Below are 26,176 nucleotides of genomic sequence, written 5' to 3'. Positions count from 1 at the left end.
GGCTTCTTAACATTGTGAAGTCTTCTTTGATTTGGTTATTGACTTGTTGTCAATTTCTTGAGCTCTTTCTGCTGAAGTCATGAAATTTTTGTTGGACCTAGGTCTTTAGATGCCCGTAGTTATGTTTTTTTTTCACTCGTAAGACCTAATAGTGTTATTCAGCTGCTGGATTTGGTTCATTTTCATTAAATCTATTTAATTGTTTTAGGTAGAGAAGATGAAGGACTTTTCATAGCTGTTAGTTACCATAGACTTTAGGGTAGTCCAGACATTGGAGTCTGTACATGGGAATTTTTCTGTGCTTAAGGAGGCAACTTCTTTGAAATGATAGATTAGACATCCTGCTTGGATGATGATGTAGTCTATTAGATGCCTTAGCTTGCTCAAGGGTTTTGCATTAGACCTTTTATTTGCTCTCCTGTTAGTTTTTACAAGCATTTTATTATGTTGCCTTTCAATAATTCTTCCTTCCCAGTTACACCCTTACTTTGGCACCAATGTAGCCAAGGATAATTAGGGATTGTTCAGGTGTTGCTCCTTGGCTTTAGTCATTGCTTCCAGAGTTTGCATTAGTATTTTGCCCTGGGAAAATGTCTCTGGCTGTCCACTCTATGAGGACTTTGGAACTGTGTGACACTTGCCTACCCCACAAAAGTGTCATTGAAATGCCAGACTAATTCAATCTAGATAGCCAAATCTAACATGCATCTGTTTCATTCTTTCAGAGGAATATGTGTCCATTTCCTTATTCCCTGAGATGGCCTTCCGTGCCCCTCCTCATCTCACTCAGAGTAACAATGTCAACATGGAAGTTTGAACTGAATTCCCAGGCCATGACAATGGAGCGATGCCAGATCTAGTGCTATTTTGGTTGTCCATGAGGGTTGTGATATTCCTGGAATGAAACTTCATTTAGGAGGAGTGGAAAATGAGTGTGCATTGTTTCTTTAAACATTTGTGTATGCCATCCACCACATCTTGACACAATGAAATCTTGGTCAAGTAGCAAGGAGATCCAAGATGTTTGGAGATGAGGTTTTGCAGATTGGACTACATAAACCTAAAGACAAATGCTCTTGTAGGGAAATGTAATTGGTGGAAGCATATGTAATTCACAACCACTGACATTGAGTTGGGGTTCATTGAAGAGGCTGGTCTGATGAGATGACGTAATGACATGATGTTCTGTTACTGTGCTTTGTGTTCAGTTTTTGCAGTACGATAAATGAGCTGTTATGGTTTTTCTTAAACATAAAATGGCTCACACCATTTTATTTGTGAAAACCTACACTCACACTCCAGTTATAGGCAGGTACAATTTGACCACACATATGCACAGGTTGGCATACACCCACTTGTTCTTCCCCACACCTACCTTCTTTCCCTTATAGTTATCTAGTTCCCTAACAGTTTTCCACCCTTCATTCCTCTCCCCTCACTTTGTACCATTCCCTCTCTCATCCTCCTACTCAGCCCCACCACTTTCTCTCTCCTTCCAATTCACCTGTTCTGCCTCCCTTATCCCTCTATCATCTTTCCCCTCTCCCAACATGCTCCTAACTCTCAATATTCTCCAGCCACTGGCCCTATCCTGTCTCTTAAAATGAGGTTATCCTCTCCCTCCATCATTTTACCACACTGGGTCTGCTTCTTAAGGATTGGTGTCTAAATCTGGATTATCAGAGGTCTGTAGACTGGCCCAGGCCCTACACATTACACAGGCTTTTTGCAGAAAAACCCTCACTGAAGCTTGCGCTGCCCGCTAGGTGTGAGCAGCTATGGCCATGTAGTGGACCCTGGCATGTGGGCTTTGCTGGATGAGTTATTCAATGGGAGCAGGATGATCCTACTTGGCTTCTTCCATCTTTCTCTCCCCAAGTTCCTCTGAAGAAGCCTCTTACATTTTACTCACTATAAAGAAAAATAGTTCATAGTGCTGTCAGTTGTCATGTCAATGGAAGACTTGGGTATTTGTTTCCCTGTTCCATCATTAAAGTAATTAGTAAACGCAGTGTATAGCAGAGGTTGCAACACACTCATACAGGACACACTAGTTGCAATCTGCCAATTAGATTACATGAGTGTTAGTACTGGGTTTGCTGATTGCAAAGCTCTAAACTCAAATGAAGATCTTAAGCCCTTCTGATATAGACAGCTGCAGGTACCCTCTTTAACAGATGATTATACATTAGACCAGTTCCTTGTTTATCTTCAATGGTGATTTTAGCTGTCAATACTCACTATTTGATTGGAGGGTCCGTCCCTCCCTACCATTGAGGAGATACTTCCAGCTAACACAGTTTAAACACAGTTCATTTATTTTTAGTTATACATGTTCAAATCCAGACAAAACTCTTAAAAACATTTAAAATTTGCAGAGGTTTTCTATCTTAAATAAGATTTCCAAATTACAAACAATTTCTAAACCACAAAGGATTTCCGGAACACAGGTACAATTCCTATAAGTTAAAAAGACATACCACAGAGTTGTAAACACATGAATCATCGCAGAGGAATGGATTCTAGTCATCCTATCTTTCTGTCATTCTTCTAGCTGCTGCTGGACCACTCCTAACAAACTTGACTGCTCTCTAATGCCTATACTATTTTTCTTTCCACTTGGGTGACTTCACACACATATGATTTTTTTTCAGATACCTTTTTACACAAATGGTTTAAGAGTTTTTGGAGACAGAGTTTCCAGATACTCAGAATTAATGCTGATAAGCTGACTCCCTGAGTACACAAACCTTCCAACCATTAATAGATCAGCGACTTGATGTGCTAAGTGATAGTATCAGTCTGTGCTGCAAGTTCCCTTGAATTAAATAACTTAGCCGGCATTGTCTGATTTGAAACAGACCAATTGAAACAACCCCATTGTCTTACACAGCAACTCTGAGCAATCAATCCATGTTCTATAGGCCAGCATCCTGTGCTCTATAGACAGTTCTATTGGTTTGCAAAGCTGTTCTTTTAACTTCGGACCGATTAAGATTAAGAACTGAAGACTGGTTCCCATTTACAACAAAAATCTGAACAAAGAATATTGGTTGGAAGTTTAACTTACTCAAAAAGAACTCTTTGATCTCTACAGATTTCATCTCTTGTGTTGGAAATCCGGCAAAATAAAGGACACATGGCCATGGATAATAAATACCTATCACACATGTCCATACCCTTCACTATGTTTCCAGTCACTTAACCAATTTCCTAACCAGGTCAATAATTTGACTTCAGTTCCTTGAGCTTCATTTTAAACTAAAAATCTCTTCAGTGGTTTCTGGAAGTTCATATAAACAACAGCCTCCTGCCAACTAATTAGTCATCTCTTCACGAAATACTCAATCCAGTTCATGTCCATCCATTTAAAACTCTGCATCGACTCCTCTGATCAGCTGTAAGCTCTCAAGACGTTGAATCACAATGTTTTTAACCATTGATGCTGATAATTTCCCAACAGTTGTTGATAGCAGTGTTGGCAAATCTTACCCAATGTTTCATTACAGTTTTCCTGCAATAGTATTCCCTTCCTGTACAAATATTAACACAAAATCATCAATATGTCCATTGTCATGATTAGAGTTTGCCTGTCTCAGCTGGGACATAGTGGTCCCCGTGGATGCCGCCAGGTGGGCTGACACACTGAATACAGGCCAGGGCTATGACTTTTGACCTCAGACTCAATTGTCTGCAGAAATGTTGGGTTCTCTGGGATTGACAGTCATCAGAACTCAGGCATGAATTCTTAAGGACTCAACGAGAGGCTGTTTGCCAAAAACCACAGTCCCCTGACCTTGTCCATTTCATGCTGTTTGATGATAGATCTCAGAATCAGAAACTGAAATGTGTCTGCCCCAGACATAAATGGTCGCAAACATCCTGTTTCCGGGAGAGAGGAGGGTGTGTGTGTGTGTGTGTGTGTGTGTGTGTGTGTGTGTGTGTGTGTGTGTGTGTGTGTGTGTGTGTGTGTGTGTGTGTGTGTGTGTGTGTGTGTGTGCGTGTGTGTGCGTGTGTGTGTGTGTGTGTGAGAGAGAGATCAAAGTTCAAAGTAAATTTTATTAATATAATTGTGAAACATTTTGTATTGATTTTGACATCTCTTGAAAACTTGGTTTCAGTCACCATTACTGTAGCTTTGGTTGATTTTTGTCTCTCTCCAAGTCAACAATATCCATTGCCCTGTGATTGTCAATTTCCCACCATAGGAGCTGCCTAACCTCCTGAGATCCTCTAGTGTATTGTTGCAGATTTCCAACATCTGCAGCCCCTTCTGCTTCCAAAATCTGTGCTGTTTTTGGAATTTTCTTTGGTGTTTCCTTTAGTTTTATGTGTCCCTTACCTCTTCAGTCATTTGTATTTTAATATATTTTGTTTGGCATATTTTCTTAAACAAAAATAGAAGCCATTAGGCTCATGAAGAGTATAAACAGCATAATCCTATCAATTTCATTGCCCCACTTCTGTCTCAGATTCTCTTCAACTCTACTGCAAGACTTCCACTAGGACCTAAAGTTGGAGTAATTTATGAAACCAAATTATCTACAAACCAACTGGTAATGTAGGAGAAAACTGGACTACCGAGGTAAACCTCCCTGCTCTCATAATCTTCGCCTTGGTTAACAATGGAAAGCATCTAACATTACTTTTGAACTACACCTGTCCTGTCAGCACGGTCATCTCTGTTCACCCATACCACTCAGTATCTTACCAATTACTGGGTATCCCCTTGAGTTGCTGCACCTCCCCAAAAGTAGTTTCACATTTCTCCATACAACTGATTTCTTTTTTTCTGCCAGCTGCAGCTTTGCCCTTAAGGGGTATAAGCAGGTTCTGTATCACTTTAAATTGTTTTTGAACATCAACTGCGTATTTTCTGTTTTGCATATCAGACTTACTTAGGTTGTTGCCTTATTCTGTTGCATTGAACCTTGCCTAAATCTAAACTATTAGTAGCTGTTGGAGTGTCTTGTTCGGAACTCAGTCATATTATGATTGCTATTAGTTCATACTCCCCGAGGCTATTAACAACATCTTACCCATGACTCATTGGTGTATCTAACGTGGGCGATTCCCTCGTTGGCTCCAGTACATATTGTTGCAGAAAACTGAAGCAATTCACTTTTTATGTGACATGTGCCAGCCTGCTTACTCTAATCTGTGTGAAACTTAAAAATCCCACACATAACCGCACTGTCTTTGCTGCATGCTTCTCTAACCTCTAAGTTCGCACCTTCCAACTCTTGAAATCAGCTCTCACATTATGCCACAGTCATAAAATCCTTTTCTGTTCTCTCTCCACTTGGACTCCACTCCCAACTCAATCTTTCTGACGGTACATTTTCTTTCTGCCCCAGAAACTGGTGCCAGTCCCTCATGGAACTGAACTTCTCCTTCTCATGGCATTTGTTCAGACGCATCTTCTCTCTTTGTCTGCACCAGACTGCAGATACAAACAGAAGATAGGGCTGAACAAGTGTTCTGCAACAGTGCAGTACTCTCTCATTATAGGGATCTCAGAGACTTGTCTTGGACTACAGAGCCTCAGTTTAAAGTGTATCCCTATAGTTAAAGTTCAATACCCTGAACCAAGGTAGGTCATCGTCGTTGTGGCTATCCCTCGAGGTTGAGGATGATGGTCTTCATTCTGTTGATCTATTTATGGGCTCTCAAGTGGCTTATGAGTCCAAATGGCCCACAGAGCGAAGATGCTTGTGTGTGTATTTGTTTAACATGTACTTGATGTTGCACTCCAAGAAGCACACGATATTTCACAAATCAACTGTTTCCAATGGCATGGAAACCACGATGATTAGAGCTGATGGATTTGTTGCAGCCTTCATCCGCCTTCACAGCCTTTGAATTCGAAATAACTTCGTCCACCTGTTCCACTGTTGAGGTCTTGGTTGGATTGTTCTTGGTCAGGGACCTCACCCTCGACCTTACCGCCATGGGTGACCCTACCAGGAGCATAGCTCCAGATGGCATTGCTCTCCGGATCTCAGGACCACACAAGTGTCTCCACCATGACAAAGTGACAATCTACGGAGAAGACCAAGGTAGGAGGGATTCTGTAAATGAACCATGACAGAAAAACTCGTGAGCATTACAGAGACCATTCAGCCTATTCTGCGCAAGTCTTTTTGCAGGTACTGTCCATTTTATTCCACTCCCCTATGACTTTGCCATATGCCTACTATGGAACCGAACGTAAAGGTGTTATGTTATTATACAGAGCACTGGTGAGGCAATATCACTGCTGAGAAAACAGTGTACAATATTGCTCTCAGTCAAAGAAGAATGTTATTATATTGGAATGTCTTCAGAGAAGGTTTATTAGACCGATACTGGGAATGGGAAGCTTGTCTCATGAAGACAGATTGACCAGGATATACCTGACACTTCAGAGGAGTTTTTGAAATTGAAACATCGTGACATGCCTTGGACATGCTATGGAGAAGATATTTTTCTCTTGAGGGAATTAAGACTTACTATTTAGAAAGTAGGTTGTTAAAGTTAAAGTCTGTCCCGAGCCTTATAGGCTCATCAGGCCAGTGCTTATGCTGGTTTCCATGGCGTTCCGTGACTGAGAGTACGAGGATCCCCCCTCCCCCCCGATAGAACGCCAGTCTATCGCGAGGTTAACCCCTAGCATCTTGCCAGTACCCATATTCAGCTGGGTGGACTGGGTGCCTTGCTCAAGGACACAACACGTAGCCTCAGCTGGGGTTAGAACTCACAACCTTCAGATTGCTAGTCCAATGCCTTAAGCACTTGGCCACGTGCCACACACTTAGCAAGTGGGGGTCAACCATTTAAGACTGAAATTAAACAATGTAGGAAGGATATCCTGTATTTTATGAGGCTACAAAATCCTCCAGATATAGGAAGCAGACCCTCTGATGTTAGGATGCAGTGGATGAAATAACTGTGAATATCAATGCCAGGAGTGCTGAAAAATGTAATGATCTTGCATGTGGTCAAAGTTTTTAGATGCATTCCGGTTGCCATTATCTGCAACATTAACTTTAGGCACTAATCAATTGGCCTCATCCATATCATCATCATTATTATATGCCATGTTGTAAGAAGTGGGCGATTGTGGTCTTGATCATGGTTGTTCTTAACAAATTTTTCTACGGAAGTGGTTTGCCATTGCCTTCTTCTGGGCGGTGTCCTTACAAGATGGGTGACCCCAGCCATTATCAATACTGTTCTGAGATTGTCTGTCTGGTGTCAGTGGTCATATAACCAGGACTTGTGATATGCACCAACTGTTTACATGAACTGCTTCCATGCTACACGTGAACTTGACCGGGGGTTGGGGGGAGTGCTAAACAGGTGCTACAACTTTTCCAATCGTGACCTGCAGACTAGTGGAGGGAAGAAGCACTTTATACTTCCTTTGATAGAGATGTATCTCCACCCCACCATCCCTCATCCATAAACAATCTCCATTAATACCAACATATCCCTACTATTCGTATACCAACTTCACTTACTCATTCTTGCCATTGTTACAAAGTTCACACTCACTAATAACAGCTTGCACGCTATGCAAGTTATTCAACCATGACAGCCCCATCCTTGCAGTTGCTTTGGACGTACTCATTGCGAGATACACCTTTCTGTTGTGGCTCAAAATGTCTAAGCAGAGGTCAGAAATGCTTCCATCTCTCATCATCCATGGAAAGAATGATACAGCCATTATTGAAAAGGCTGTTGCCAGCAGCTGAAGTTGATTGAAATTGTTCCTGCTTTTCACACCTCACTGCCCCCTCAACCTATGCTTCCTTCACCTTCTCACATGACACCTGGTCTAAATGTGTACCTCTTACTTTATCCTCCTTGTGGAAGAATTTAACTGTTGGCCTCTTTTCCCTTTCAGTTACCCAATGCATGCAGTTGGGCAGCAGTAGTGAACTAACAAAAGGACAACGATACTGATGATGAGACGCCATTAATTTTTGCACTAAAAGATACCAGGTCACTGACACTGACATTGTGCTTAATGGATAATAGAGAACTTTGCAGTTGGAACTGTAGGTTAAAGCAAAGACTGTAGAGCTGGTGGTTTGAGTGAGCCAGTTTTGTAGGGTAATATACTACAGCAGTTGCAGTATCTGAACTTGGTATAACCCAGTTGACAGGCAAAGGCTGGGGTAAACGTACTTATTTAAGGACATTAATTATTTTTGCACGCGACCAAGTGGTTATTGTGATGGTCGTGTGTGGTGGTAAGGTATAGATGGGACAACTGGCGAATGTGAGATTAGGTTTGCAATTAGCTCAGATCACAGATGACGGGGGCCGAAGGGAGCTATATTGTTTACTTCCCCTGCTCTTATTTTTTCTTTCTCCTGCTCTTCAATTGCTTGGTAGAAAGCCCAATAGCAAGGTTTGTCATCTCTTTCATGGAGTTCCCAACCTTTTTCTTAAGCCATGGAGCCTTACCATTAACTGAGGGGTCCATGGACCCCAGGTTGGGAGCCTCTGCTTTATGGTAACTTAGTACAACAGGCAGCAGAACTCCACGGATCATAACGCCACCTCACCTGACTACCACAGATTTCCTCTTGACGGGTCCAGCCAGTGAAAGCAATGGCAATCACCTGCTCTGTGAGACTTCCGTTGGTACATGGCTTTTGTTGTATGTATGGTGTTTATGAACTGGAACCACCTGCCACGTCATCAGCCGATGACCCTCAACATTCAGTAGGGTCTCTCAATTTGGTAGGTGGCTGGGACAGTGGAATACTGAGTAATGAATGCTACCTGAGCGGTATCTGTGGATCTGGCACTGATTTAAGCATATAGCACAACAACTGGATGCTAAGATTTCCTGCTTCTGGTATTGTATATATCAGATTTAACATGTATCACAGAGAAAGCCTTATCTGTACAACAAACGACATCCGGAATTACTGGAAAGTACACAATTGTCTCAAAGCCAACTCTGTTCCCTGTCTGTCAGCAGATTTTGGACAATACCAAATGAAATGTAGTTAACTTTCTTTGAATAGACTGTATTTGTGACCTTTCTTGCATTACACTGGTAGTTGGAAGTGCCCGGAGGGAATTTGGCACATAGTTGATTTTTCTGGATTAGTTCCTGAGGATTGGAGGGTGGCTAATGTAACCCCACTTTTTAAAAAAGGAGGGAGAGAGAAACCGGGGAATTATAGACCGGTTAGTCTGACATTGGTGGTGGGGAAAATGCTAGAGTCGGTTATCAAAGATGTGATAACAGCACATTTGGAAAGAGGTGAAATCATCGGACAAAGTCAGCATGGATTTGTGAAAGGAAAATCATGTCTGATGAACCTTATAGAATTTTTTGAAGATGTAGCTAGTAGAGTGGATAGGGGAGAGCCAGTGGATGTGGTATATTTAGATTTTCAAAAGGCTTTTGACAAGGCCCCACACAGGAGATTAGTGTGCAAACTTAAAGCACAGGGTATTAGGGGTATGATATTGATGTGGATAGAGAATTGGTTGGCAGACAGGAAGCAAAGATTGGGAGTAAACGGACCTTTTCAGAATGGCAGGCAGTGACTAGTGGGGTACTGCAAGGCTCAGTGCTGGGACCCCAGTTGTTTACAATATATATTAATGATTTAGACGAGGGAATTAAATGCAGCACCTTCAAGTTTGCGGATGACACGAAGCTGGGCGACGGTGTTAGCTGTGAGGAGGATGCTAAGAGGATGCAGGGTGACTTGGATAGGTTAGGTGAGTGGGCAAATTCATGGCAGATGCAATTTAATGTGGATAAATGTGAGGTTATCCACTTTGGTTGCAAGAACAGGAAAACAGATTATTATCTGAACGGTGGCCGATTAGGAAAAGGGGAGGTGCAACGAGACCTGGGTGTCATTGTACACCAGTCATTGAAAGTGGGCATGCAGGTACAGCAGGCGGTGAAAAGGGCAAATGGTATGTTGGCATTCATAGCAAAAGGATTTGAGTACAGGAGCAGGGAGGTTCTACTGCAGTTGTACAAGGCCTTGGTGAGACCGCACCTAGAATATTGTGTGCAGTTTTGGTCCCCTAATCTGAGGAAAGACATTCTTGCAATAGAGTGTGTACAGAGAAGGTTCACCAGATTCCTGGGATGGCAGGGCTTTCATATGAAGAAAGACTGGATTGACTAGGCTTATACTCACTGGAATTTAGAAGATTGAGGGGGGATCTTATTGAAACGTATAAAATTCTAAAGGGATTGGACAGGCTAGATGCAGGAAGATTGTTTCTGATGTCGGGGAAGTCCAGAGTGTGGGGTCACAGTTTAAGGATAAAGGGGAAGCCTTTTAGGACCGAGATGAGGAAAAACTTCTTCACACAGAGAGTGGTGAATCTGTGGAATTCTCTGCCACAGGAAACAGTTGAGACCGGTTCATTGGCTATATTTAAGAGGAAGTTAGATAAAGGGATCGGGAGTATGGAGAGAAAGCAGGTACAGGATTCTGAGTTGGATGATCAGCCATGATCATACTGAATGGCGGTGCAAGCTCGAAGGGCCGAAGGGCCTACTCCTGCACCTATTTTCTATGTTTCTATGTTTCTACGATCACCTTGGCTGCCACTGGCATTGCATTCCTTGAGGTTTCTTTTGGGTTTGCAGTGTATGGGAGGTGTCCATATTGAAGTGTCGATGTTTGGCATATTGTTGCTTGCCCAGGTCTGAGTGAATGCTTTACTTTCTGAAAGGTTGTAGCTGCCTGGTGTGAGTCCTGTCCTCTCCCAGCAGTTTTTATCACTCTGTATGTCTCCTGTTTATTCTCCTCATTCGACTGTATTGCAAGGACAGTGTACCTGTTCAAGAACATCTGGTTTGTGCAGAAATAGTGACAACAGAAAAATGTTCCTACAGCACCATGTTTGGTTCTGCAGCTTTACATTACCAATCAAAATGTCAAATACTCGTAAATTTGTAACACCTACCAACAGAAATCAACCAGAACTTCACTGAAACCGTTGATAATTCTTTTCTACGTCAGCAGTTGGTGGGCCATCCTGCTGCAAAACATGCTCAGTGGTAAACAATTAAGGGTTTTGGGTGCAGCACTGAACTCCAAAGTAACAGCTCTGATGATTAACATTATCTACCACTTCTGTTCATTTCTACCAGGCATTCGTGTCCCCTCACCAATTTGATAATGTGGCTTGACTCGCCCCAGAAGCTCTCAGATGCTTTTCTGATGTTTGAGCTGTATTTTGCCCCCCCCCCCCCCCAAATGGCCATTTGGTACACTCTTACAAAATTCCCCTCTTTTCACTCAGTTTGCTTTGCACTCCACTTGTGACAACTCTGTGTAGTACACTTGGTTTGATGTTTCTATTTTGTTATTTGATGTTCAAGAAAAACTTCTGCCGCAGAAGTGGCAGTCAATGCCCATCTCCAATAAGAGAGGATCCTTGCCTACCCTTGACATTCAATGGCATCACCAGTGCTGTATAACATCCTGGGGAACTACTGTTGTCCGAAAACTCAGCTGGTAGCTATTGTAACTGCAAAAGCAGGTCTGAGGCTGTATAGCCTGCAGCTAATACCCCAAGGACTTTCCAATACCTGGAAGGCAAAAATCGGGAGTATGATGAATGGACTCCAGCAGTTCAGATGAGAGCAGTGCTTGTTGAAACATGAACAAAATCACCCGAGAGACACTGAAACTACTGGAGATAGAAGTGTTTTATTCAACAAAAAAATGAGCAGCTGGCATCATTTTGAGACCCTCTTGGAGGAAGAGGCCTCCCAACCTAATATTACATGACATTTTTATATGCTAAAGATCAAAGGTAACAGCAGGGCAATTCTATAGGAAGTTTTTACAATGCTTCCTTTAAATTACATGTAGTTTTCACACACCTCCTCTTCGCACCCACTCTCCAGACATCCAAAATGAATGTTAATCAGCATCATCTGGTTTGCGATCAACTTCAGTCCAGAGCTCCAGGAAAAGTATTGTTCAGGACTGTATTTTAAATTTAATCTACAATCTACGCTCATGTCTGAAGACTGGTTGCTGGTGAAGTTAATATTTATTATATAACCCTAAATCCAGAATATGCCTGAACAGTGCCTATAGTTTTTAAAAGACTCAACACTATCCAGGACAAATTAGACTGCTTGATGGGCTCCTCCTCCACTGTCGTAAGCTTTCATTCCTTTCACTAACTGTGGCTGCAGTGTGTACCATCTATAAAATGCACTGAAGTTGCTCCTTCAGTATCTCCCAAACTACAACCTCTAGTAAAAGGGCTGCAGGTGTATGGAAACATTATTTTCTGTGGGTAGGCCTCCAGGTCCTGCATCATCCTGATTTGGAAATATACTGGCAATCTTTCATTGTTGCTGGTTCTAAATCCTGGATCTCCCTGTCCAAAAGCATTAAGTAACTTCATCTGGACTGCAGTGGTTCAAGAAGATAACCAACGGCATCAAATGTTGGACTTGCCCATGATACCCATATACTGAAGATGAATGTCAGGGTTACGTATAACATAGGGCAATATCTATCACTGAAAAGCCAAAGTAATAACGCAGATGATCTAATCAATATCTTATTGTGGGAACTCACCTTGTGAAGCTTCCTGTATCACAGCGGCAATTACTCTTCAAGAAAGTACTTCAGTGAAGGTGGAGTTCTTTGGAATGTCCTAAAGTTGTGAAAGGTGTTACCCAACACACTATGGGAAATCAGCAGAAGCTTCTTCACCCTCAGTGTGATTAGAATGTGGAACTTTATCTAACAGGGAATCGTTGTAATGAAAAGCATAAAAGGGCTGAATTTGAAGGGTCTTGGTCCTAAATGTTGACTGTTTATTCCTCTCCATAGATGCTGCCTGACCTGCTGAGTTCCTCCAGCATTTTGTGTGTATGTTGCTCTGGATATCCAGCACCTGCAGAACCTCTTGTTTATATTTAAGAGGAGACTGGATTCATCTATGAGTGAGAAATGTACAGAAGGATATGTTGAACTTATGTGGAAGAAGGATGAAATGGAGCATTGACCTGTTGGGCAGAATGGCCTATTTCTCCTATATTGATTTGATCTAATTCTGTGTAATATATGTAAATGCCATTTTCCATAAATAGACAAAAATGCTGAACCAAAACAGACAGTACACTAAGCATTGTGTATTCTATATATACCCTACTTCTTATCTACCTGAGACTTTTCTCGGATATTTTAGACAGTGGCATACATAATGTATCTTAGTTCCACATTTCTTTTGCTAAAGAATATCATACAATCTATCTTTACCTCCTTTGTTTTCCTCCCCTCCTGCTTTATGGGCCATCTGCCACATAATATGAATAAAAGGCATGCACCTTTCAATGGTTTTCTTATATCAATCATCATGAATGATTTGAGAAAGACTGTTAAACACCAGTTAGATTCTCTGCTCCTTTGTTTGACTTCATATTTTTTCCTTTTTGTTATACAGCCAAAATTCCACAAGGAATAATGACGGATATCTCATCACACCTTCACAGGGCACCTACAGTACTGCCATTTCCAAATGTCCCTAATTTTGTTAGATAATTGCTATAGTGTTATGGTTATTTAGAAGTACAGTGAAAAGTTCTAAATAAATTAGTGCATAAAATGATATTTTTAAATGGAGTTGTATACAGATGTAAGTGCTCAGTATGACCTCGTTTGTACAGTTGGTGGCAGAGAGCTTGTGCATGAATCAAATTTAATTGCTTCAAATTACAATTGGTTTACATGCAAGTTTAGTTTCCGACATAATAGAAGAAAAATAGCTTCTATTTAGAGAGCTTCACATTCACTCTCACGTTCAAGATTCTGTGACTCATGTCCTCACTATTATCTATCTATTTATTGTTTGCACAGTTTGTCTTCTTTTTCATGTTAGTTATTTGTCAGTCTTTGTAGTTTTTCATTGATTGTATTTCTCTGTCCTACTGTTAAAACCTGCAAGAAAATGAATCTCTAGATCATATGTGGTGACATATACAGTACATGTCTTGAACTTTGAACATTGTACATTGAGTGAGCACAGATAAATACATTTATTACGAACTTTGAACATTGTACATTGAGTGAGCACAGAAACAAATAAGTAAATACTATATTAAGTTTGAACAAATTAATCTAAGTTTACACAATTTTAAGTTTCAATAAATGTAGAATAAAATTGTTATTTAAAGCCGATACTGTTAATAAGCATCAGTATACACAATTTACCTATACAATAGCTACCTATTAGTAGCGCTGTTTCCACATAAACTATAGCATGCAGTTTGGTTTAGTAATGGATTCTTTGTGTGCTTGGTGGCTAAATTATTTGACTGATAATTGATAATTCTGTTGTGACAATTTTGCAGTGGGAAAGGCCACTGTATTCTACATCCACAGCTAATTATAAACCCTCAGTATAAAGGAACCAGTCAGTTCAATGAGTTTTCCAGTAAATACTGTAGGTGTATCAAACTGACCAGGAAAATGCCAGGTTTAATTTCTTGTAGTTCTGTGCTAAATGGCCAGTTATGGAACACTATTCTTGATCTCAATTGTGACTGGATTAGGAATATAAATAGAATTATAATTTCCATAACAGCTCATGTTCTTCCTTAGAAAATCACTAAAGGTTTAGTCATCAGTTTAAAATGGTTGCAACCCCTAAATGCTATAAAGCTCTGTGACATTAGAAAACCAACACATACACTGAAAGTACACTGGAATTGGAGCTCCAGTTTTTCCAAATACTGTACATATTTTCTCTCTCTGTTGTTCTTACTCAATGCTGTTAGTAAGAATTCCTGACCAAAGAGAATTCCCAATTCATAGACTAAGCATCAAACACAGTAGGAGTGAGTGAGTGTGAGTGTGAGTGTGAGTGTGAGTGTGAGTGTGAGTGTGAGTGTGTGTGTGTGTGTGTGTGTGTGTGTGTGTGTGTGTGTGTGTGTGTAGATGTGGTGTGATTGGGATGGGAGGTTGATGGTGGCAGATTAGTATTGGTTAGGAAATTGTCAGGTCAATATAACTACAACTAATTCTTAAGCAACTGCTGATATACAAGTAGATCTTGTATGTCAAACAGGGACATTATAAACATTTCTCTAAATTAGGCCAGCATATAGCATAGCTTTGGAATCTGTGCCCTTTAATATTCCATTGGCCTTCCTCATGCTCAGAAGATAACACATCCACCCGCAGAAACTGGAGCTATTACTGTGGATTACACTGAACATTACAATGCTTACATCCTAGACCAAAAATTCATGTTGCAGTTAGCACAATGTTTTATAGCTTCAGCTGGAAGATGAGGATTCAATTCTTGCTGCGGAATGTAAAAATTTGTGTGTTCTCCAGGTGACTGTGTGAGTTTCCTCCGGGTGCTCTGGTTTCCTTCCACATTCTAAAGATGTATGTTTAGGATTAGTGAGTTATGGCTATGCTCATGTTGATGCTGGAGGTTTGGCAAAACTTACAGCGCTGTCTTCATTGATTTTATATGATGGAAATGGCACATTTCACTGTACATTTCCATGTTTTGATGTACTTGTGACAAATAAAGCTAATCTTTATATATAAAAAGGATTGATGATTTCAGGACAGGTAGATGCCAGGACTTTGGAAGACAATATCCATTTTGAGGAAGTTTTATTTAAAAAGATATTTTGTACCTTAAAACAATGCACAGGCTAGCACAAACTGTGATCATGGTGTTGATGAGCAGAGGGACCTTGGAGTCCGAGTTCGTAACTCTCTAAAAATGGCGACACAAATTGATAGGGTGGCTAAGAATGTGCATGGAATAATTTTATGGTTTCTATGGTTTTTCCTTTTCTAGCCCTATCTTACATAATCACCTTTTTTTACCTACTACGTATGATTCAACATTCCATGATTGGTATAGGAAGGGCATTAGACATTTTGAAGATCTTTTTATTGATAATCGCTTCGCATCTTTTCAACAGCTCTCTGCTAAGTTCAATCTGCCTAATGCTCATTTTTTTAGATATCTCCAAATTAGACACTTTATTAATCCTTTAATTCCTAACTTCCCTGAAATGCCTGAGAAAAATGTTATGGATTTCTTTCTTTCTATTAATCCACTGGGTAAAGGTTTAATATCATTTATTCGTGATAAATTAGCATTCTTACGACGTGCCCCTGTGGATAAAATTAGAATGGCTTGGGAGCATGATTTAAATATCTCCTTATCTGATGAGACTTGGGACTCGATTCTCAAATCGGTTAATTCAACCTCTCTTTGTGCTCGCCATTGCCTTTTACAGTTTAAGATTGTTCATAGAGCCCATATGTCTAAATCTAAACTATCTCGATTTTACCCTAATATTAGTCCTCTTTGTGATAAATGCAAAAGGGGCGAGGCCTCTCTTATTCATATGTACTGGTTCTGTCCTAGCTTGGAGAAATTTTGGAAAGATGTCTTCATAACTTTATCTTATATTCTGAATCACCACCTAGAACCTAACCCTTTAATTGCTTTGTTTGGTTTTTTGGGTGAGACAGATTTACGTTTGAGTTTGACTAAGTGTCGAATATTATCTTTTGCTTCTCTCCTGGCTAGACGTTTAATCCTCCTTAGATGGAGAGATGTTGCCCCGCCCACGCATGCTCAATGGCTTAATGATATTATGTCCTGCTTAGACCTTGAAAAAATTCATTATTCAGTTCTTAATTTGGATATAAAGTTCCGTAAGGTCTGGGGACCTTTTATTGAGTACTTTCATAACCTTCCTCTTAACTAAGGTTTTTTTTTCGGTCCCTTGCTTTCAGCTGCTTTTTTTTTGGTAGTAGGCATTAATATCTTCTGTTTTTAAGTGTATTTACAGTTTTGGGGGTTTGAATGTCCTGATTTATATTCTCTATATTGTGTTGTGGTTGGTCTGGAGTTCTTTTTTGTTGCAGGGCTTGGGGAGGATACTAATTTTACATGTCTTCAATTTGGGTGCTTTCTCAATTATCTTTTTTTGTATTATATTATTATTGTATGTTTATTTTTGCACTGTATTAATGTTCTTCATTTTGATTTGGGTTTTTTTTATCTGTAGCGATGTAGAAAATGCATAAAAAAACTAATTTTTAAAAAAAAGAATGTGCATGGCATGCTTCTCTTTATTACTGGAGGCTCTAAGTTCAAAAGTAATGAATTATATTGTAGCTTTATAAAACTCCAGTTAGGCTGCATCTGGAGTATTTCATATAGTTCTGGTCACCCCACTGTAGGAAGGACGTTGAGGCTTTGGAGAGGGTGTAGAAGGGGTTTACCAGGATGTTGCCTGTATTAGAGAGCATGTGCTCTACAGAGAGACTGGACAAACTTGTGTTGTTTTCTCTGGAGCGGTGGAGGCCAAGAGGGGGATCCAATAGAGAATCATAAGATGATGGGAGGCATAGAGTAGACACAGTATCTTTTTCCAAGGGTTGAAATGTCTAATACTAGATGACATGTATTTAAGGTGAGAGAGGGTAATTTTAAAGGAGAAGTGAGGGGCATGTTTTTACAGAGAGTGGTGGGTGCTGGGTGCCTGGTATCTGCTGCCTGGGGTGGTACTAGAGACAGAAGCATTAATGACTTTTAAGAGTTTCAATAGGCATGTGAGGAAAATGGAAGGATATGGACATGGCATAGGCAGAGATCAGTTTAGTTAGCCATTTGATTACTAATTTAATTGATCCAGCACAATATTTTGGGCTGAAGGGTCTGTTCCTGTGCCATATTGTTCTATGTCCTATTTGTGTATGTTCCTGGAGTAGTCACTGGAATATAACTCCTGGTGTCCTGTTATTCTGACTGAGCCAGAAACACTGAGCAAACTCAAAATGCTATATCTGCTACAAAGCATTTATTCAAGGACTTTTGTGAGCTATACCGTGTTTCATATACAAAATAATGGAATGACCAACGGCTAATAATTGAGATGTTTGAGGATACAATGACAGTCTAGAACTTGTCATATGATTTTGTGATTTTACCAATGAACCAGAAGTGTGACTCATTGTCATCTTCAGTAACATCCCTGACCTACGACTGTCTCACAAATCTGATCAAAATCGGCAGGCAAATGCCATTTTACCCTTTCTCTTCTGCTCGCTATGCCATTGGTGTTTAGGGTAGTACTGATTCTCCTCCATCTCTGGTGGTGTTCAGGGGTTCCTCTCAGTTTTCACTTCTGTCAGTCATGCAAGTCCCGGTTGGAGACTTCAGGAATACCGGTGAGCTCAGAGGTAGAATGATTCTTCATTGCTGTTTCCGTAACAATTTTGTTTTACCAGTGAGGGTTGTTAGCCCTGAGCTGAACTCCCAAGCCTGGAGGATTGGTGGACCACTCTTAGTCTGGCCTCTACCCTTTGACCTGTTTGGCATGGGAGACCCTACCAAGAGCCAAAGCATAAAGCCCTGATGACAGCCAACATAGCTCACCAGGTCATTGAGGAATATGAGCCTCCAAACCCAATGACAAGGTTGTGTCCTCTTGGAGGATTTTACTCCTTAATTGATTTTTAACAAAAAAAAATTCTTCACCCAATCAGTGATAGCCATTGTTTCTATGAGAGTGCTTTCAAAGTTGATGCACTACATTCTATAGTGACATTTTTTGCTTTATTACAGTTCCAATGCCAATTAAAGCCAATGGCAGTTCACTTTCTTTGAACATGCAAAAGGATGGCTCAGTTGGAGGAGTAACAAACCCAAATGAAGTGTTCTGCTCAGTCCCAGGCCGCCTATCACTGCTCAGCTCCACCTCCAAGTACAAAGTGACTGTGGGAGAGGTCCAGAGGCGTCTATCACCACCGGAGTGTCTGAATGCATCACTACTCGGAGGAGTGCTGAGGAGGTGAGTGAAGGAGGGAGTGTCAGTGAAGTTCAGCGCTGAGGGTGAGGTCAAAGAGTTGAGAATGGTAAAATGAATTGTATACTATCAGATATAAAAATTAAAATGACAGACATTGAGCTTAAAAGATGAAAAGGAAGAGCACATACCATTGCAAATACGCATCATGCCAATGAGAAGGGTTAGAACACTTAGAAGAAATGGAAAATGTAAACTGAATTGGAGACTGAAAGGAATATAGTATTGGAATTTATTAAGCAATAATCACTATTTTATATCTAATAAATATACAGTGATATGCAAAAGTCTTAGAGGGACACACACACGCACACACATACACACACACACATATGTGGCATCCGTTAGTCTCGTGAGACCATGGATCTGCGCCCTCTCCAGGGTGCAGGCCTGGGCAGGGTTGTATGGAAGACTGGCAGTTGCCCATACTGCTAGGCTCCCCTCTCCATGCCACTGATGTTATCCAAGGGAAGGGCAAGGTCTGATAGAGCTTGGCATCAGTGTCATCGCAGGAGTTGCCAGATCGAGATTGAAGGCAACGTCGGACTGCCTTAGGGACTCCAGCTCCGGATTTGTCCTCAGGGTTTACTCCCGAAGCCTTTCCCATGAGTGGGTGTGGCCACAAGGCAACGGAGGTTTGAAATCAGTGTTTTCCCTCTCTTAGATGGACTGCCTTACCAGGCTGACAAGCTCCATCTACTCGAAGCGACTGGTTTTAAGGCACCAGGACCTGCCTTCGCTCCTTCTCCTGTCAATAGAAACAGTTCCACCGGGCTTAGAGGCTAAGCCACACGAGAAGGCCAGGAGTTGGACTTGGTTGTCAGAGGCTATTTGAAGCACATGCTGTGAGGAGCACTTTTAGGTAGTATATATATAGCTAGGGTGCCTAAGTCTTTTTCACAGTACTGTATTTGTCCTCGTGGAGCATAGAATGAGTTTGTGAATCTGGCGGGAGCAAAGCATATTGGGAATGATGAGAGTGGAGCACCGCGGGGGAGAGGGGGATATGGGCCAGGTGGCAGAGAAGGAGTGCTTGGAGTGGGGTGGGGTGGAGTGGGGGTTGACATGGGTGCAGCCCTGAGACACCAGTGAAGATCATTTGATTCCAAACAATTGGTTTATTGATCATTACGGAATGTCTCTCTGGTGCTTCCCTACTCCCTCCCCTCTCCCTTCCACCTTTCCCAACCATGATTCCCTTCTCCCTGCCCCCTTCTCACTCTCAATCCACAATAGAGATCCATATCAGAATCAGGTTTATCATCACTCACATATATCATGATATTTGTTTTTTTTGTGGCAGCAGTACAGTGTAATGCTTAAAATTAATACAACTCTTTCAAATGTCTTAGACACCCTAGCTATATATATATCTCTGTGCTTAAGAGCTTTGCACAGTACTGTAATTAAGTTCATGCGTGTACTGAGCAAGAAGTTGAAAAGTTACTGGAGTTGTTATTTTTCCACCTGTATACTGGATTTAAATACATGTATGTCTTCCTCAGGGCAAAGTCAAAAAATGGTGGTAGATCCTTGAGAGAAAAATTGGAAAAGATTGGATTGAATTTGCCTGCAGGAAGACGCAAAGCAGCCAACGTCACCTTACTCACCTCACTCGTCGAAGGTAGGGAATTTTCAAGAAACACCCAAAGGCCATTCTATTGGGAAAACATGCTTTAATCCTTTGGATGTGCATGTCCAAACAGGCATATGCATAAAGCACTGATCAGATTGTGATCTCAGTTCCACATTCCTGGTTACCTCTTTCCAGTCTGCACATCCATCTATCTAAACTAGGAAAAACAACTGATAAGTTAGCTTGTCAGCCTTCAGTATATATGTTATAGCGATGTTCCAGTTGGGAATGTGTACTGTGTATTATTTTGCCAAATTAGTCTAAAACAGACTCCTGTTTAAGTATTTAAATCCCGAATAGATCTAGTTGCCTTTTTGGTGTCGACTCTCTAGGCGCAGAGCTCAGAAAAAGCGATGCAACAGACTTTTAACATCGTAAATCAGTGAGTTGTTTGTTATGTCTCCCCTCTCGCAGTGAAACGGGGACACCTGTTTTTCCCTTATCAGGGAGAGAGAGAGAGAGAGCCTGTGGTATGACGAATTACCGGGTGAATGAATAGTCTTTGGGGTACTGCAAGTCTGTGTCTTTATTGATGCTTTGTTGCTGCTTGTGTGTGAGAGGGGGGAGCTGGGGGGGCTTTGGGCTTCTAATGTTTTAACTGTCATTCATTCTTTGGGGCACTTCTCTTTTTTTTGGATGTCTGCAAAGAAAAAGAATTTCAGGATGTATATTGTATATATTTTTCTGACATTAAATGCACCTATTGGATTAAAGAAATCTACCTGTTTGTAGACTAATTTATTTTCATTCCTTGAATATATAAACTGAAGCTCTCGAGATGAGGTTTGAATAGAAAGGGTTCTTTAGAAATTGGATTTAATTATCTAAGGATGGTTAACCTGCTATAGAGATTTAAGTGCAGGGCCGCATTGGAAAAGTCAATAACAAGCTGAATTGAGGCGGTGGGGTCCAGGCCTCAAACATCGATTGTACCCGATGTTTGGACATCAGTTTAGTTACCAGGTCAGATAGAAAAGGTCAGGGTGTCAGGGTCTGAGGTGAGGGACGATCTGGTTCAGATCACTGCTCCATGACTTAGCTTTGCACTAAACTACTCTGAGTTATGGGACTCTCTTTGCTAACCAGTTCAGAATACTATTTTCTTGCGTTATTGTTTGCAGGATGTGTTCGATGGTCTTTTTAAAAAAATATATGGGTTCTTTTGGATTTCTTTGTTTTGTGGCTGTGTGTACGAGATGAATCTCAAGGTTGTAAAATGTATACATACTTTGATAATAAATACACTTTGAACTTTGAACCTACTCTGTAGTTAGTGTACACAGTTGACTTGTTAAATGAGTTTGGTATCAACCACTTTTCCCAGTAACTTGTTACTGTGATTACACTGGACAACAAATTTTTTCAACAGTGTTGTTTATCAGATTTTTTTTGTGTATGATAGCTTGAAGCTGAACACAAATATAATTTCAGACTCTGTATCTTGTAGGAATTTGGAGAAACAAGAAAGTAACTTCTTTTGAATATAGTATGCTTAATTGTATAATGATGCTGATGCTTTGCAATAGTTCAACTAAGCTAAAAATGTCCTTTTGGTGAGTTTCATTTGTACTCAGTGTCTGAAACTTCTTGCTTAAGTGTCCAACAATAATCAGTCAACACTGATGGATTCCAGTTGCCGATACTGTTTCTCCATGACTGCAATGTCCTGGTGAAACCTTTCACCATGCTCATCACTGACAGCACCAAGATTCACAGAAAAGTCTAAATGGGAATGCAGAAAAATGAATCTTTAGTGATGTTTTGCACTTCTTGGTTTTGTATGCTTGAAGCATGTTGTCAACTTGCCGCACATAGTTTGGTGTTCTGTAGTTGCCAAGAAAAAATGCAACAACACCCTTGAATACCTTCCATGTGATTTTCTCCAGTCCCACTGGAAGTTCTTTGAAGTGCCTGTCATTGATGACCTGTTTGATTTGTGGAACAACAAAAATACCTTCCTTAATCTTGGCATCAGTTATTCTGACTCGAATTATGAATTGAACTAGCAAATATAGAAGATTTCAAACAATGATGTGTAATAGGGAAATATCATAGCGATTTTCATAATCAGCAGTCCAAAATCCATAAGATACACACAAAAGTATTCAGGAAGCAAAACCTTGTTGTCCAGTGTTATTCCCACTCCAGAAAGTCGCATCTATATTGCATCTTTGATATATGGATTCATCCCAGTGCACTTCTCTGATGAGTGAGGAGAGTGTGAAGGCAAATGTGAGATAGGTGAAAGCTTGGGTGAAGATATAGGGGACAGGATTGGCAAACGAAAATTGACAAAGTTAACCTTTTGATAATTCTGAGTATGAAGAAGTATTAAGTAGATCCTAACCTTACCCTTCACAGTTTGGAACCATATTCCACTTGTCATGCTTTGATATATCTGCAAGCATGACTTCAATTGTGTCATGTAATCATCGGGTCATATAGCTTGGAGACAGGCCTTTTGGCCCATCCAATCCATGCTGACTGTTAAGTCTCCATTTTAGGCTCATCTCTTTTCTCTGTCCCATGTCCGTATCAACTGCTCCCAGATTCTATCTACACTCCAGGGATAACTTACAGTGGTCAGATCAGCTACCACTACAGCCTTTGGATGTGGGAGGAACCCACAACGCCTTGAGGAAGCCCGTGCAGTTTGAGGGAGAATGTGCAGACTCCACAGAGACAGCATCAGATGTCAAGGTTGGAGCCAGATAGCTGGAACTGTGAGGGGGCAGCTCTACTATCTGTGCCATAGCACTTGTTACACGCTTATAAGGAGTCTTCCAAGATGGAGATATTAAAAGCCAAAGGTGGTTCCTTGTGCTGCTGTAATGACATTAATCTCAGTAATCAAAGCAGGCCATTGAACATAGGTCCTTAAGTGTCCGAGGTGATAACATCACCATTACTTTTCAGTGTTATGAAATTGAAATATTGACTCTACTAAATTTGTAATCTCCTGGTGTAAGTACAAAACTTGAACTTCCATGTAAATTTTCACTGAAACATTTCACAAGTTGTATTTAATCCAACTTGTCTTTAACTGCAGCTATTTATCATGAGTCCTAATTTTAAGCAATACCGCAAAGGTCTGCAGGTTGTGCCAACTTGTTCATGATGCAGACATTAATGGAGAGGTCAGCATTTATTACCCGCCCATAATTGCCATTGAGAACCAGGTGGCAGTGAGCTATCTTCTCTGTATGTTGTGCTTCCTCTGGTGAAGCTATTACGAATGTGCCCTTGGGTGGGGAGTTTCTAGACCCTGCCATGATGAAGGAATGGTGATGTAGTTCTAAGTTAGGATTTTAAAGATTAAAGTTCAAAGTACACTTATAAAAGTATGTATGCATTATGTCACTTTGAGATTCGTCTCCTGACAGACAGCCGCGAAACAAAGAAACCCAAAATAACCCATTAAGGAAAAAGAAGACTGACGAACACCCAGTGTGCAGAGAAAAAATCAAATCATACAAGCAATAAACGGAACAAATAGCATTCTGAACTGGTCCACAAAGAGAGTCCAAGGCCTACAGTTCAGCACAGTTTAAAGGGGATCAGGTATTTGGTGTGTTCCTGTAGTCCTGATGCGCTCGTTCTTTTCTATGGGAGAGCTCACAATGGAGTTGGGGAAGCCTAGAGTGAGTAACGAAATGCATCTTAGAGTTGGAACACACTGCTGCCAGTGCTGGAGGAAATTAATATTCACTGCAGTTGACTGGGTACCAAAAGAATAAACTGCCCTGTCCTCAATGTTGCTGAGGTTTTAAGATATTCATTACAACTGAACTCATTTAGGCACGTGGAGAATAATTTGTCACACTCCTGTTTGCGCCTCATGAGTGTAGAGAGGATTTGACGTGATAGGAGATGAGTTACTTGCTATAGGACACCCATCCCCTGGTCTGCTCTTGTAGCTGGTCACAGTGTTTCTGGTTAGTGGCGAGTGCCAGGATGTTAATGATGAGATAACTTTTTTACAGGAACATCACTGAGGTCACGAGGATGGTTGGACTTTCACTTGTTGGTGATGGTCATTGCCTGGCTCCTTTGGGGTGTGAATGTTACAGCTTCGCAGCCTGTGCCTGTGTGTTGTCCATGTGCTGACCCATGTCGAAATGGGCTGCTTCATTTTCTAAGGATACGCAAATAGGGAATTGAACATTGTGCAACTATATCCCTTTGCCACTGCCTTGATGTCAAGCAGTCACACTCTCCTCGCCTCAGGAATTAAGCTCTTTTGTCGCTGTCTGAACTGGTGATATGACGAGCTGCTGCGTATTCAACAACATTGATTCAATTTGTTGGTCTGTTGAAATGCACATGAACGAGTTGCAATACTTGATTCAGGGATATGTCAATATTACAATCACAACAAATTCTTTAATATCACTATATAAATATTCATACTCTCTCTTATCTTTGGCTTCTACTTCTGAATTTATAACTCTGATCTCTGTGGCTGCTGGAGTAAAGTTTGTATATGCTGGAGTAAATCTTCATAACCTCAACAACAACAAAAATCTTTCATCTAGTATGGAGTCATAAGGTCTGGACTTACTTGTATTATATGCCCTTATATGGTTCAATGATATTTCCTTGCATTCCAGAGAAGTGAAGTGTATTATCTCAATCCTGAAGAAGGGTCTCAGCCTGAAATGTCGACTGTCTGTTCATTTTCATAGATGCTGCCTGACCTGCTGAGTTCCTCCAGCACTTAGTGTGTGCTGCTTTAGATTTCTGGTGCTCCTGATTCAGCAGGATTGAGTCTGGACTGCAATTCCACACTAATCTTGCTTTGGTATTTGCAGTGCTTTACACCGAGATTTGTGCTTTTAATTCTTCTGTGCTCAAGTCAAAACTTGAGCCCCATCACTTCCAAGCTGCACATTGAAGTTACTAAAACTTATCACACCATCACGAGGATATATATTAGAAGCCTGCGATGTCTTCATGACTTTGGGCTGCTTTGATTCCTTTTCACAGTCATCTTTCTTACCATAGTGTCTGAGTGGAGTGTGATCAAGTACTTCATAAGTGACTGCACGCTTACTTACCTATGGTATACTTACTACCTGTTACAAGATAGAGTACACCCCATGTTTACCCGAGTTTACCTTCCTCTCTGCTGGATGTTAGGAGCTGAAATCAATGTCAAACCTACATTTGAAATGACATGACTTTTCCAAATATCCATCATTAAATCGTATGGATTTATAGATTCTGAATACATGGCAAGTGAAGGAGAATGATGATGAATGGAAATCTTTAAATAACTATTAACATCACAAATAAGATCAGTCTAATTTTTATATTGCTTTTCCAATTAAAATGAGTTACATTAGCCCAGGGGGAGAAGTATGTTTATTTCCGACAAATATCCAGATCTTTATTGTGGGCTTAGTTTGTATCATAAGATAGAAACATAGAACTGCACTTGTCTGTATTGAGCAACAAGGAGCTGTTTGTGCCAATCCACGTCCTATTTCTTTATCTGTAGCCTTGGAGGTTGAGATGCTGCAAGTTATTTTAAATGCTTTGAAACACAGTTTGGTGGGAACTCAATTTTGCTTGGAAGCCAGTTTGAAAGTGGTTTTTATTTCATAGTTTGGAACATCGCTGTTGGGCAGCAAGTTCTGAACCTCCACTGTCCTTTTAGGTGAAAAAGATTTCCTTAATTT

The 26,176-nt window shown here is 40.8% G+C and overlaps 1 protein-coding gene across 6 annotated transcripts in view; it reads left to right on the top strand.

Annotated features, from left to right (window-relative positions):
• tfap2e (transcription factor AP-2 epsilon) overlaps positions 1-26,176 on the top strand; it is a 127,205-nt gene that overhangs the window by 58,511 nt on the left and 42,518 nt on the right. For all 6 annotated transcript variants that reach the window (XM_073034420.1, XM_073034419.1, XM_073034417.1 and 3 more), the window contains 2 exons: positions 18,619-18,844; positions 20,365-20,483. In XM_073034420.1, coding sequence (XP_072890521.1) covers positions 18,619-18,844; positions 20,365-20,483 — 345 coding nt within the window. The remainder of the gene's footprint in view (positions 1-18,618; positions 18,845-20,364; positions 20,484-26,176) is intronic.

The sequence above is a fragment of the Hemitrygon akajei genome, chromosome 32, assembly GCF_048418815.1.
Source record: "Hemitrygon akajei chromosome 32, sHemAka1.3, whole genome shotgun sequence".
NCBI lineage: Eukaryota > Metazoa > Chordata > Chondrichthyes > Myliobatiformes > Dasyatidae > Hemitrygon > Hemitrygon akajei.
The sequence above is the reverse complement of the archived record's forward strand: the minus strand, read 5'-3'. Positions and strand labels throughout refer to the sequence as shown.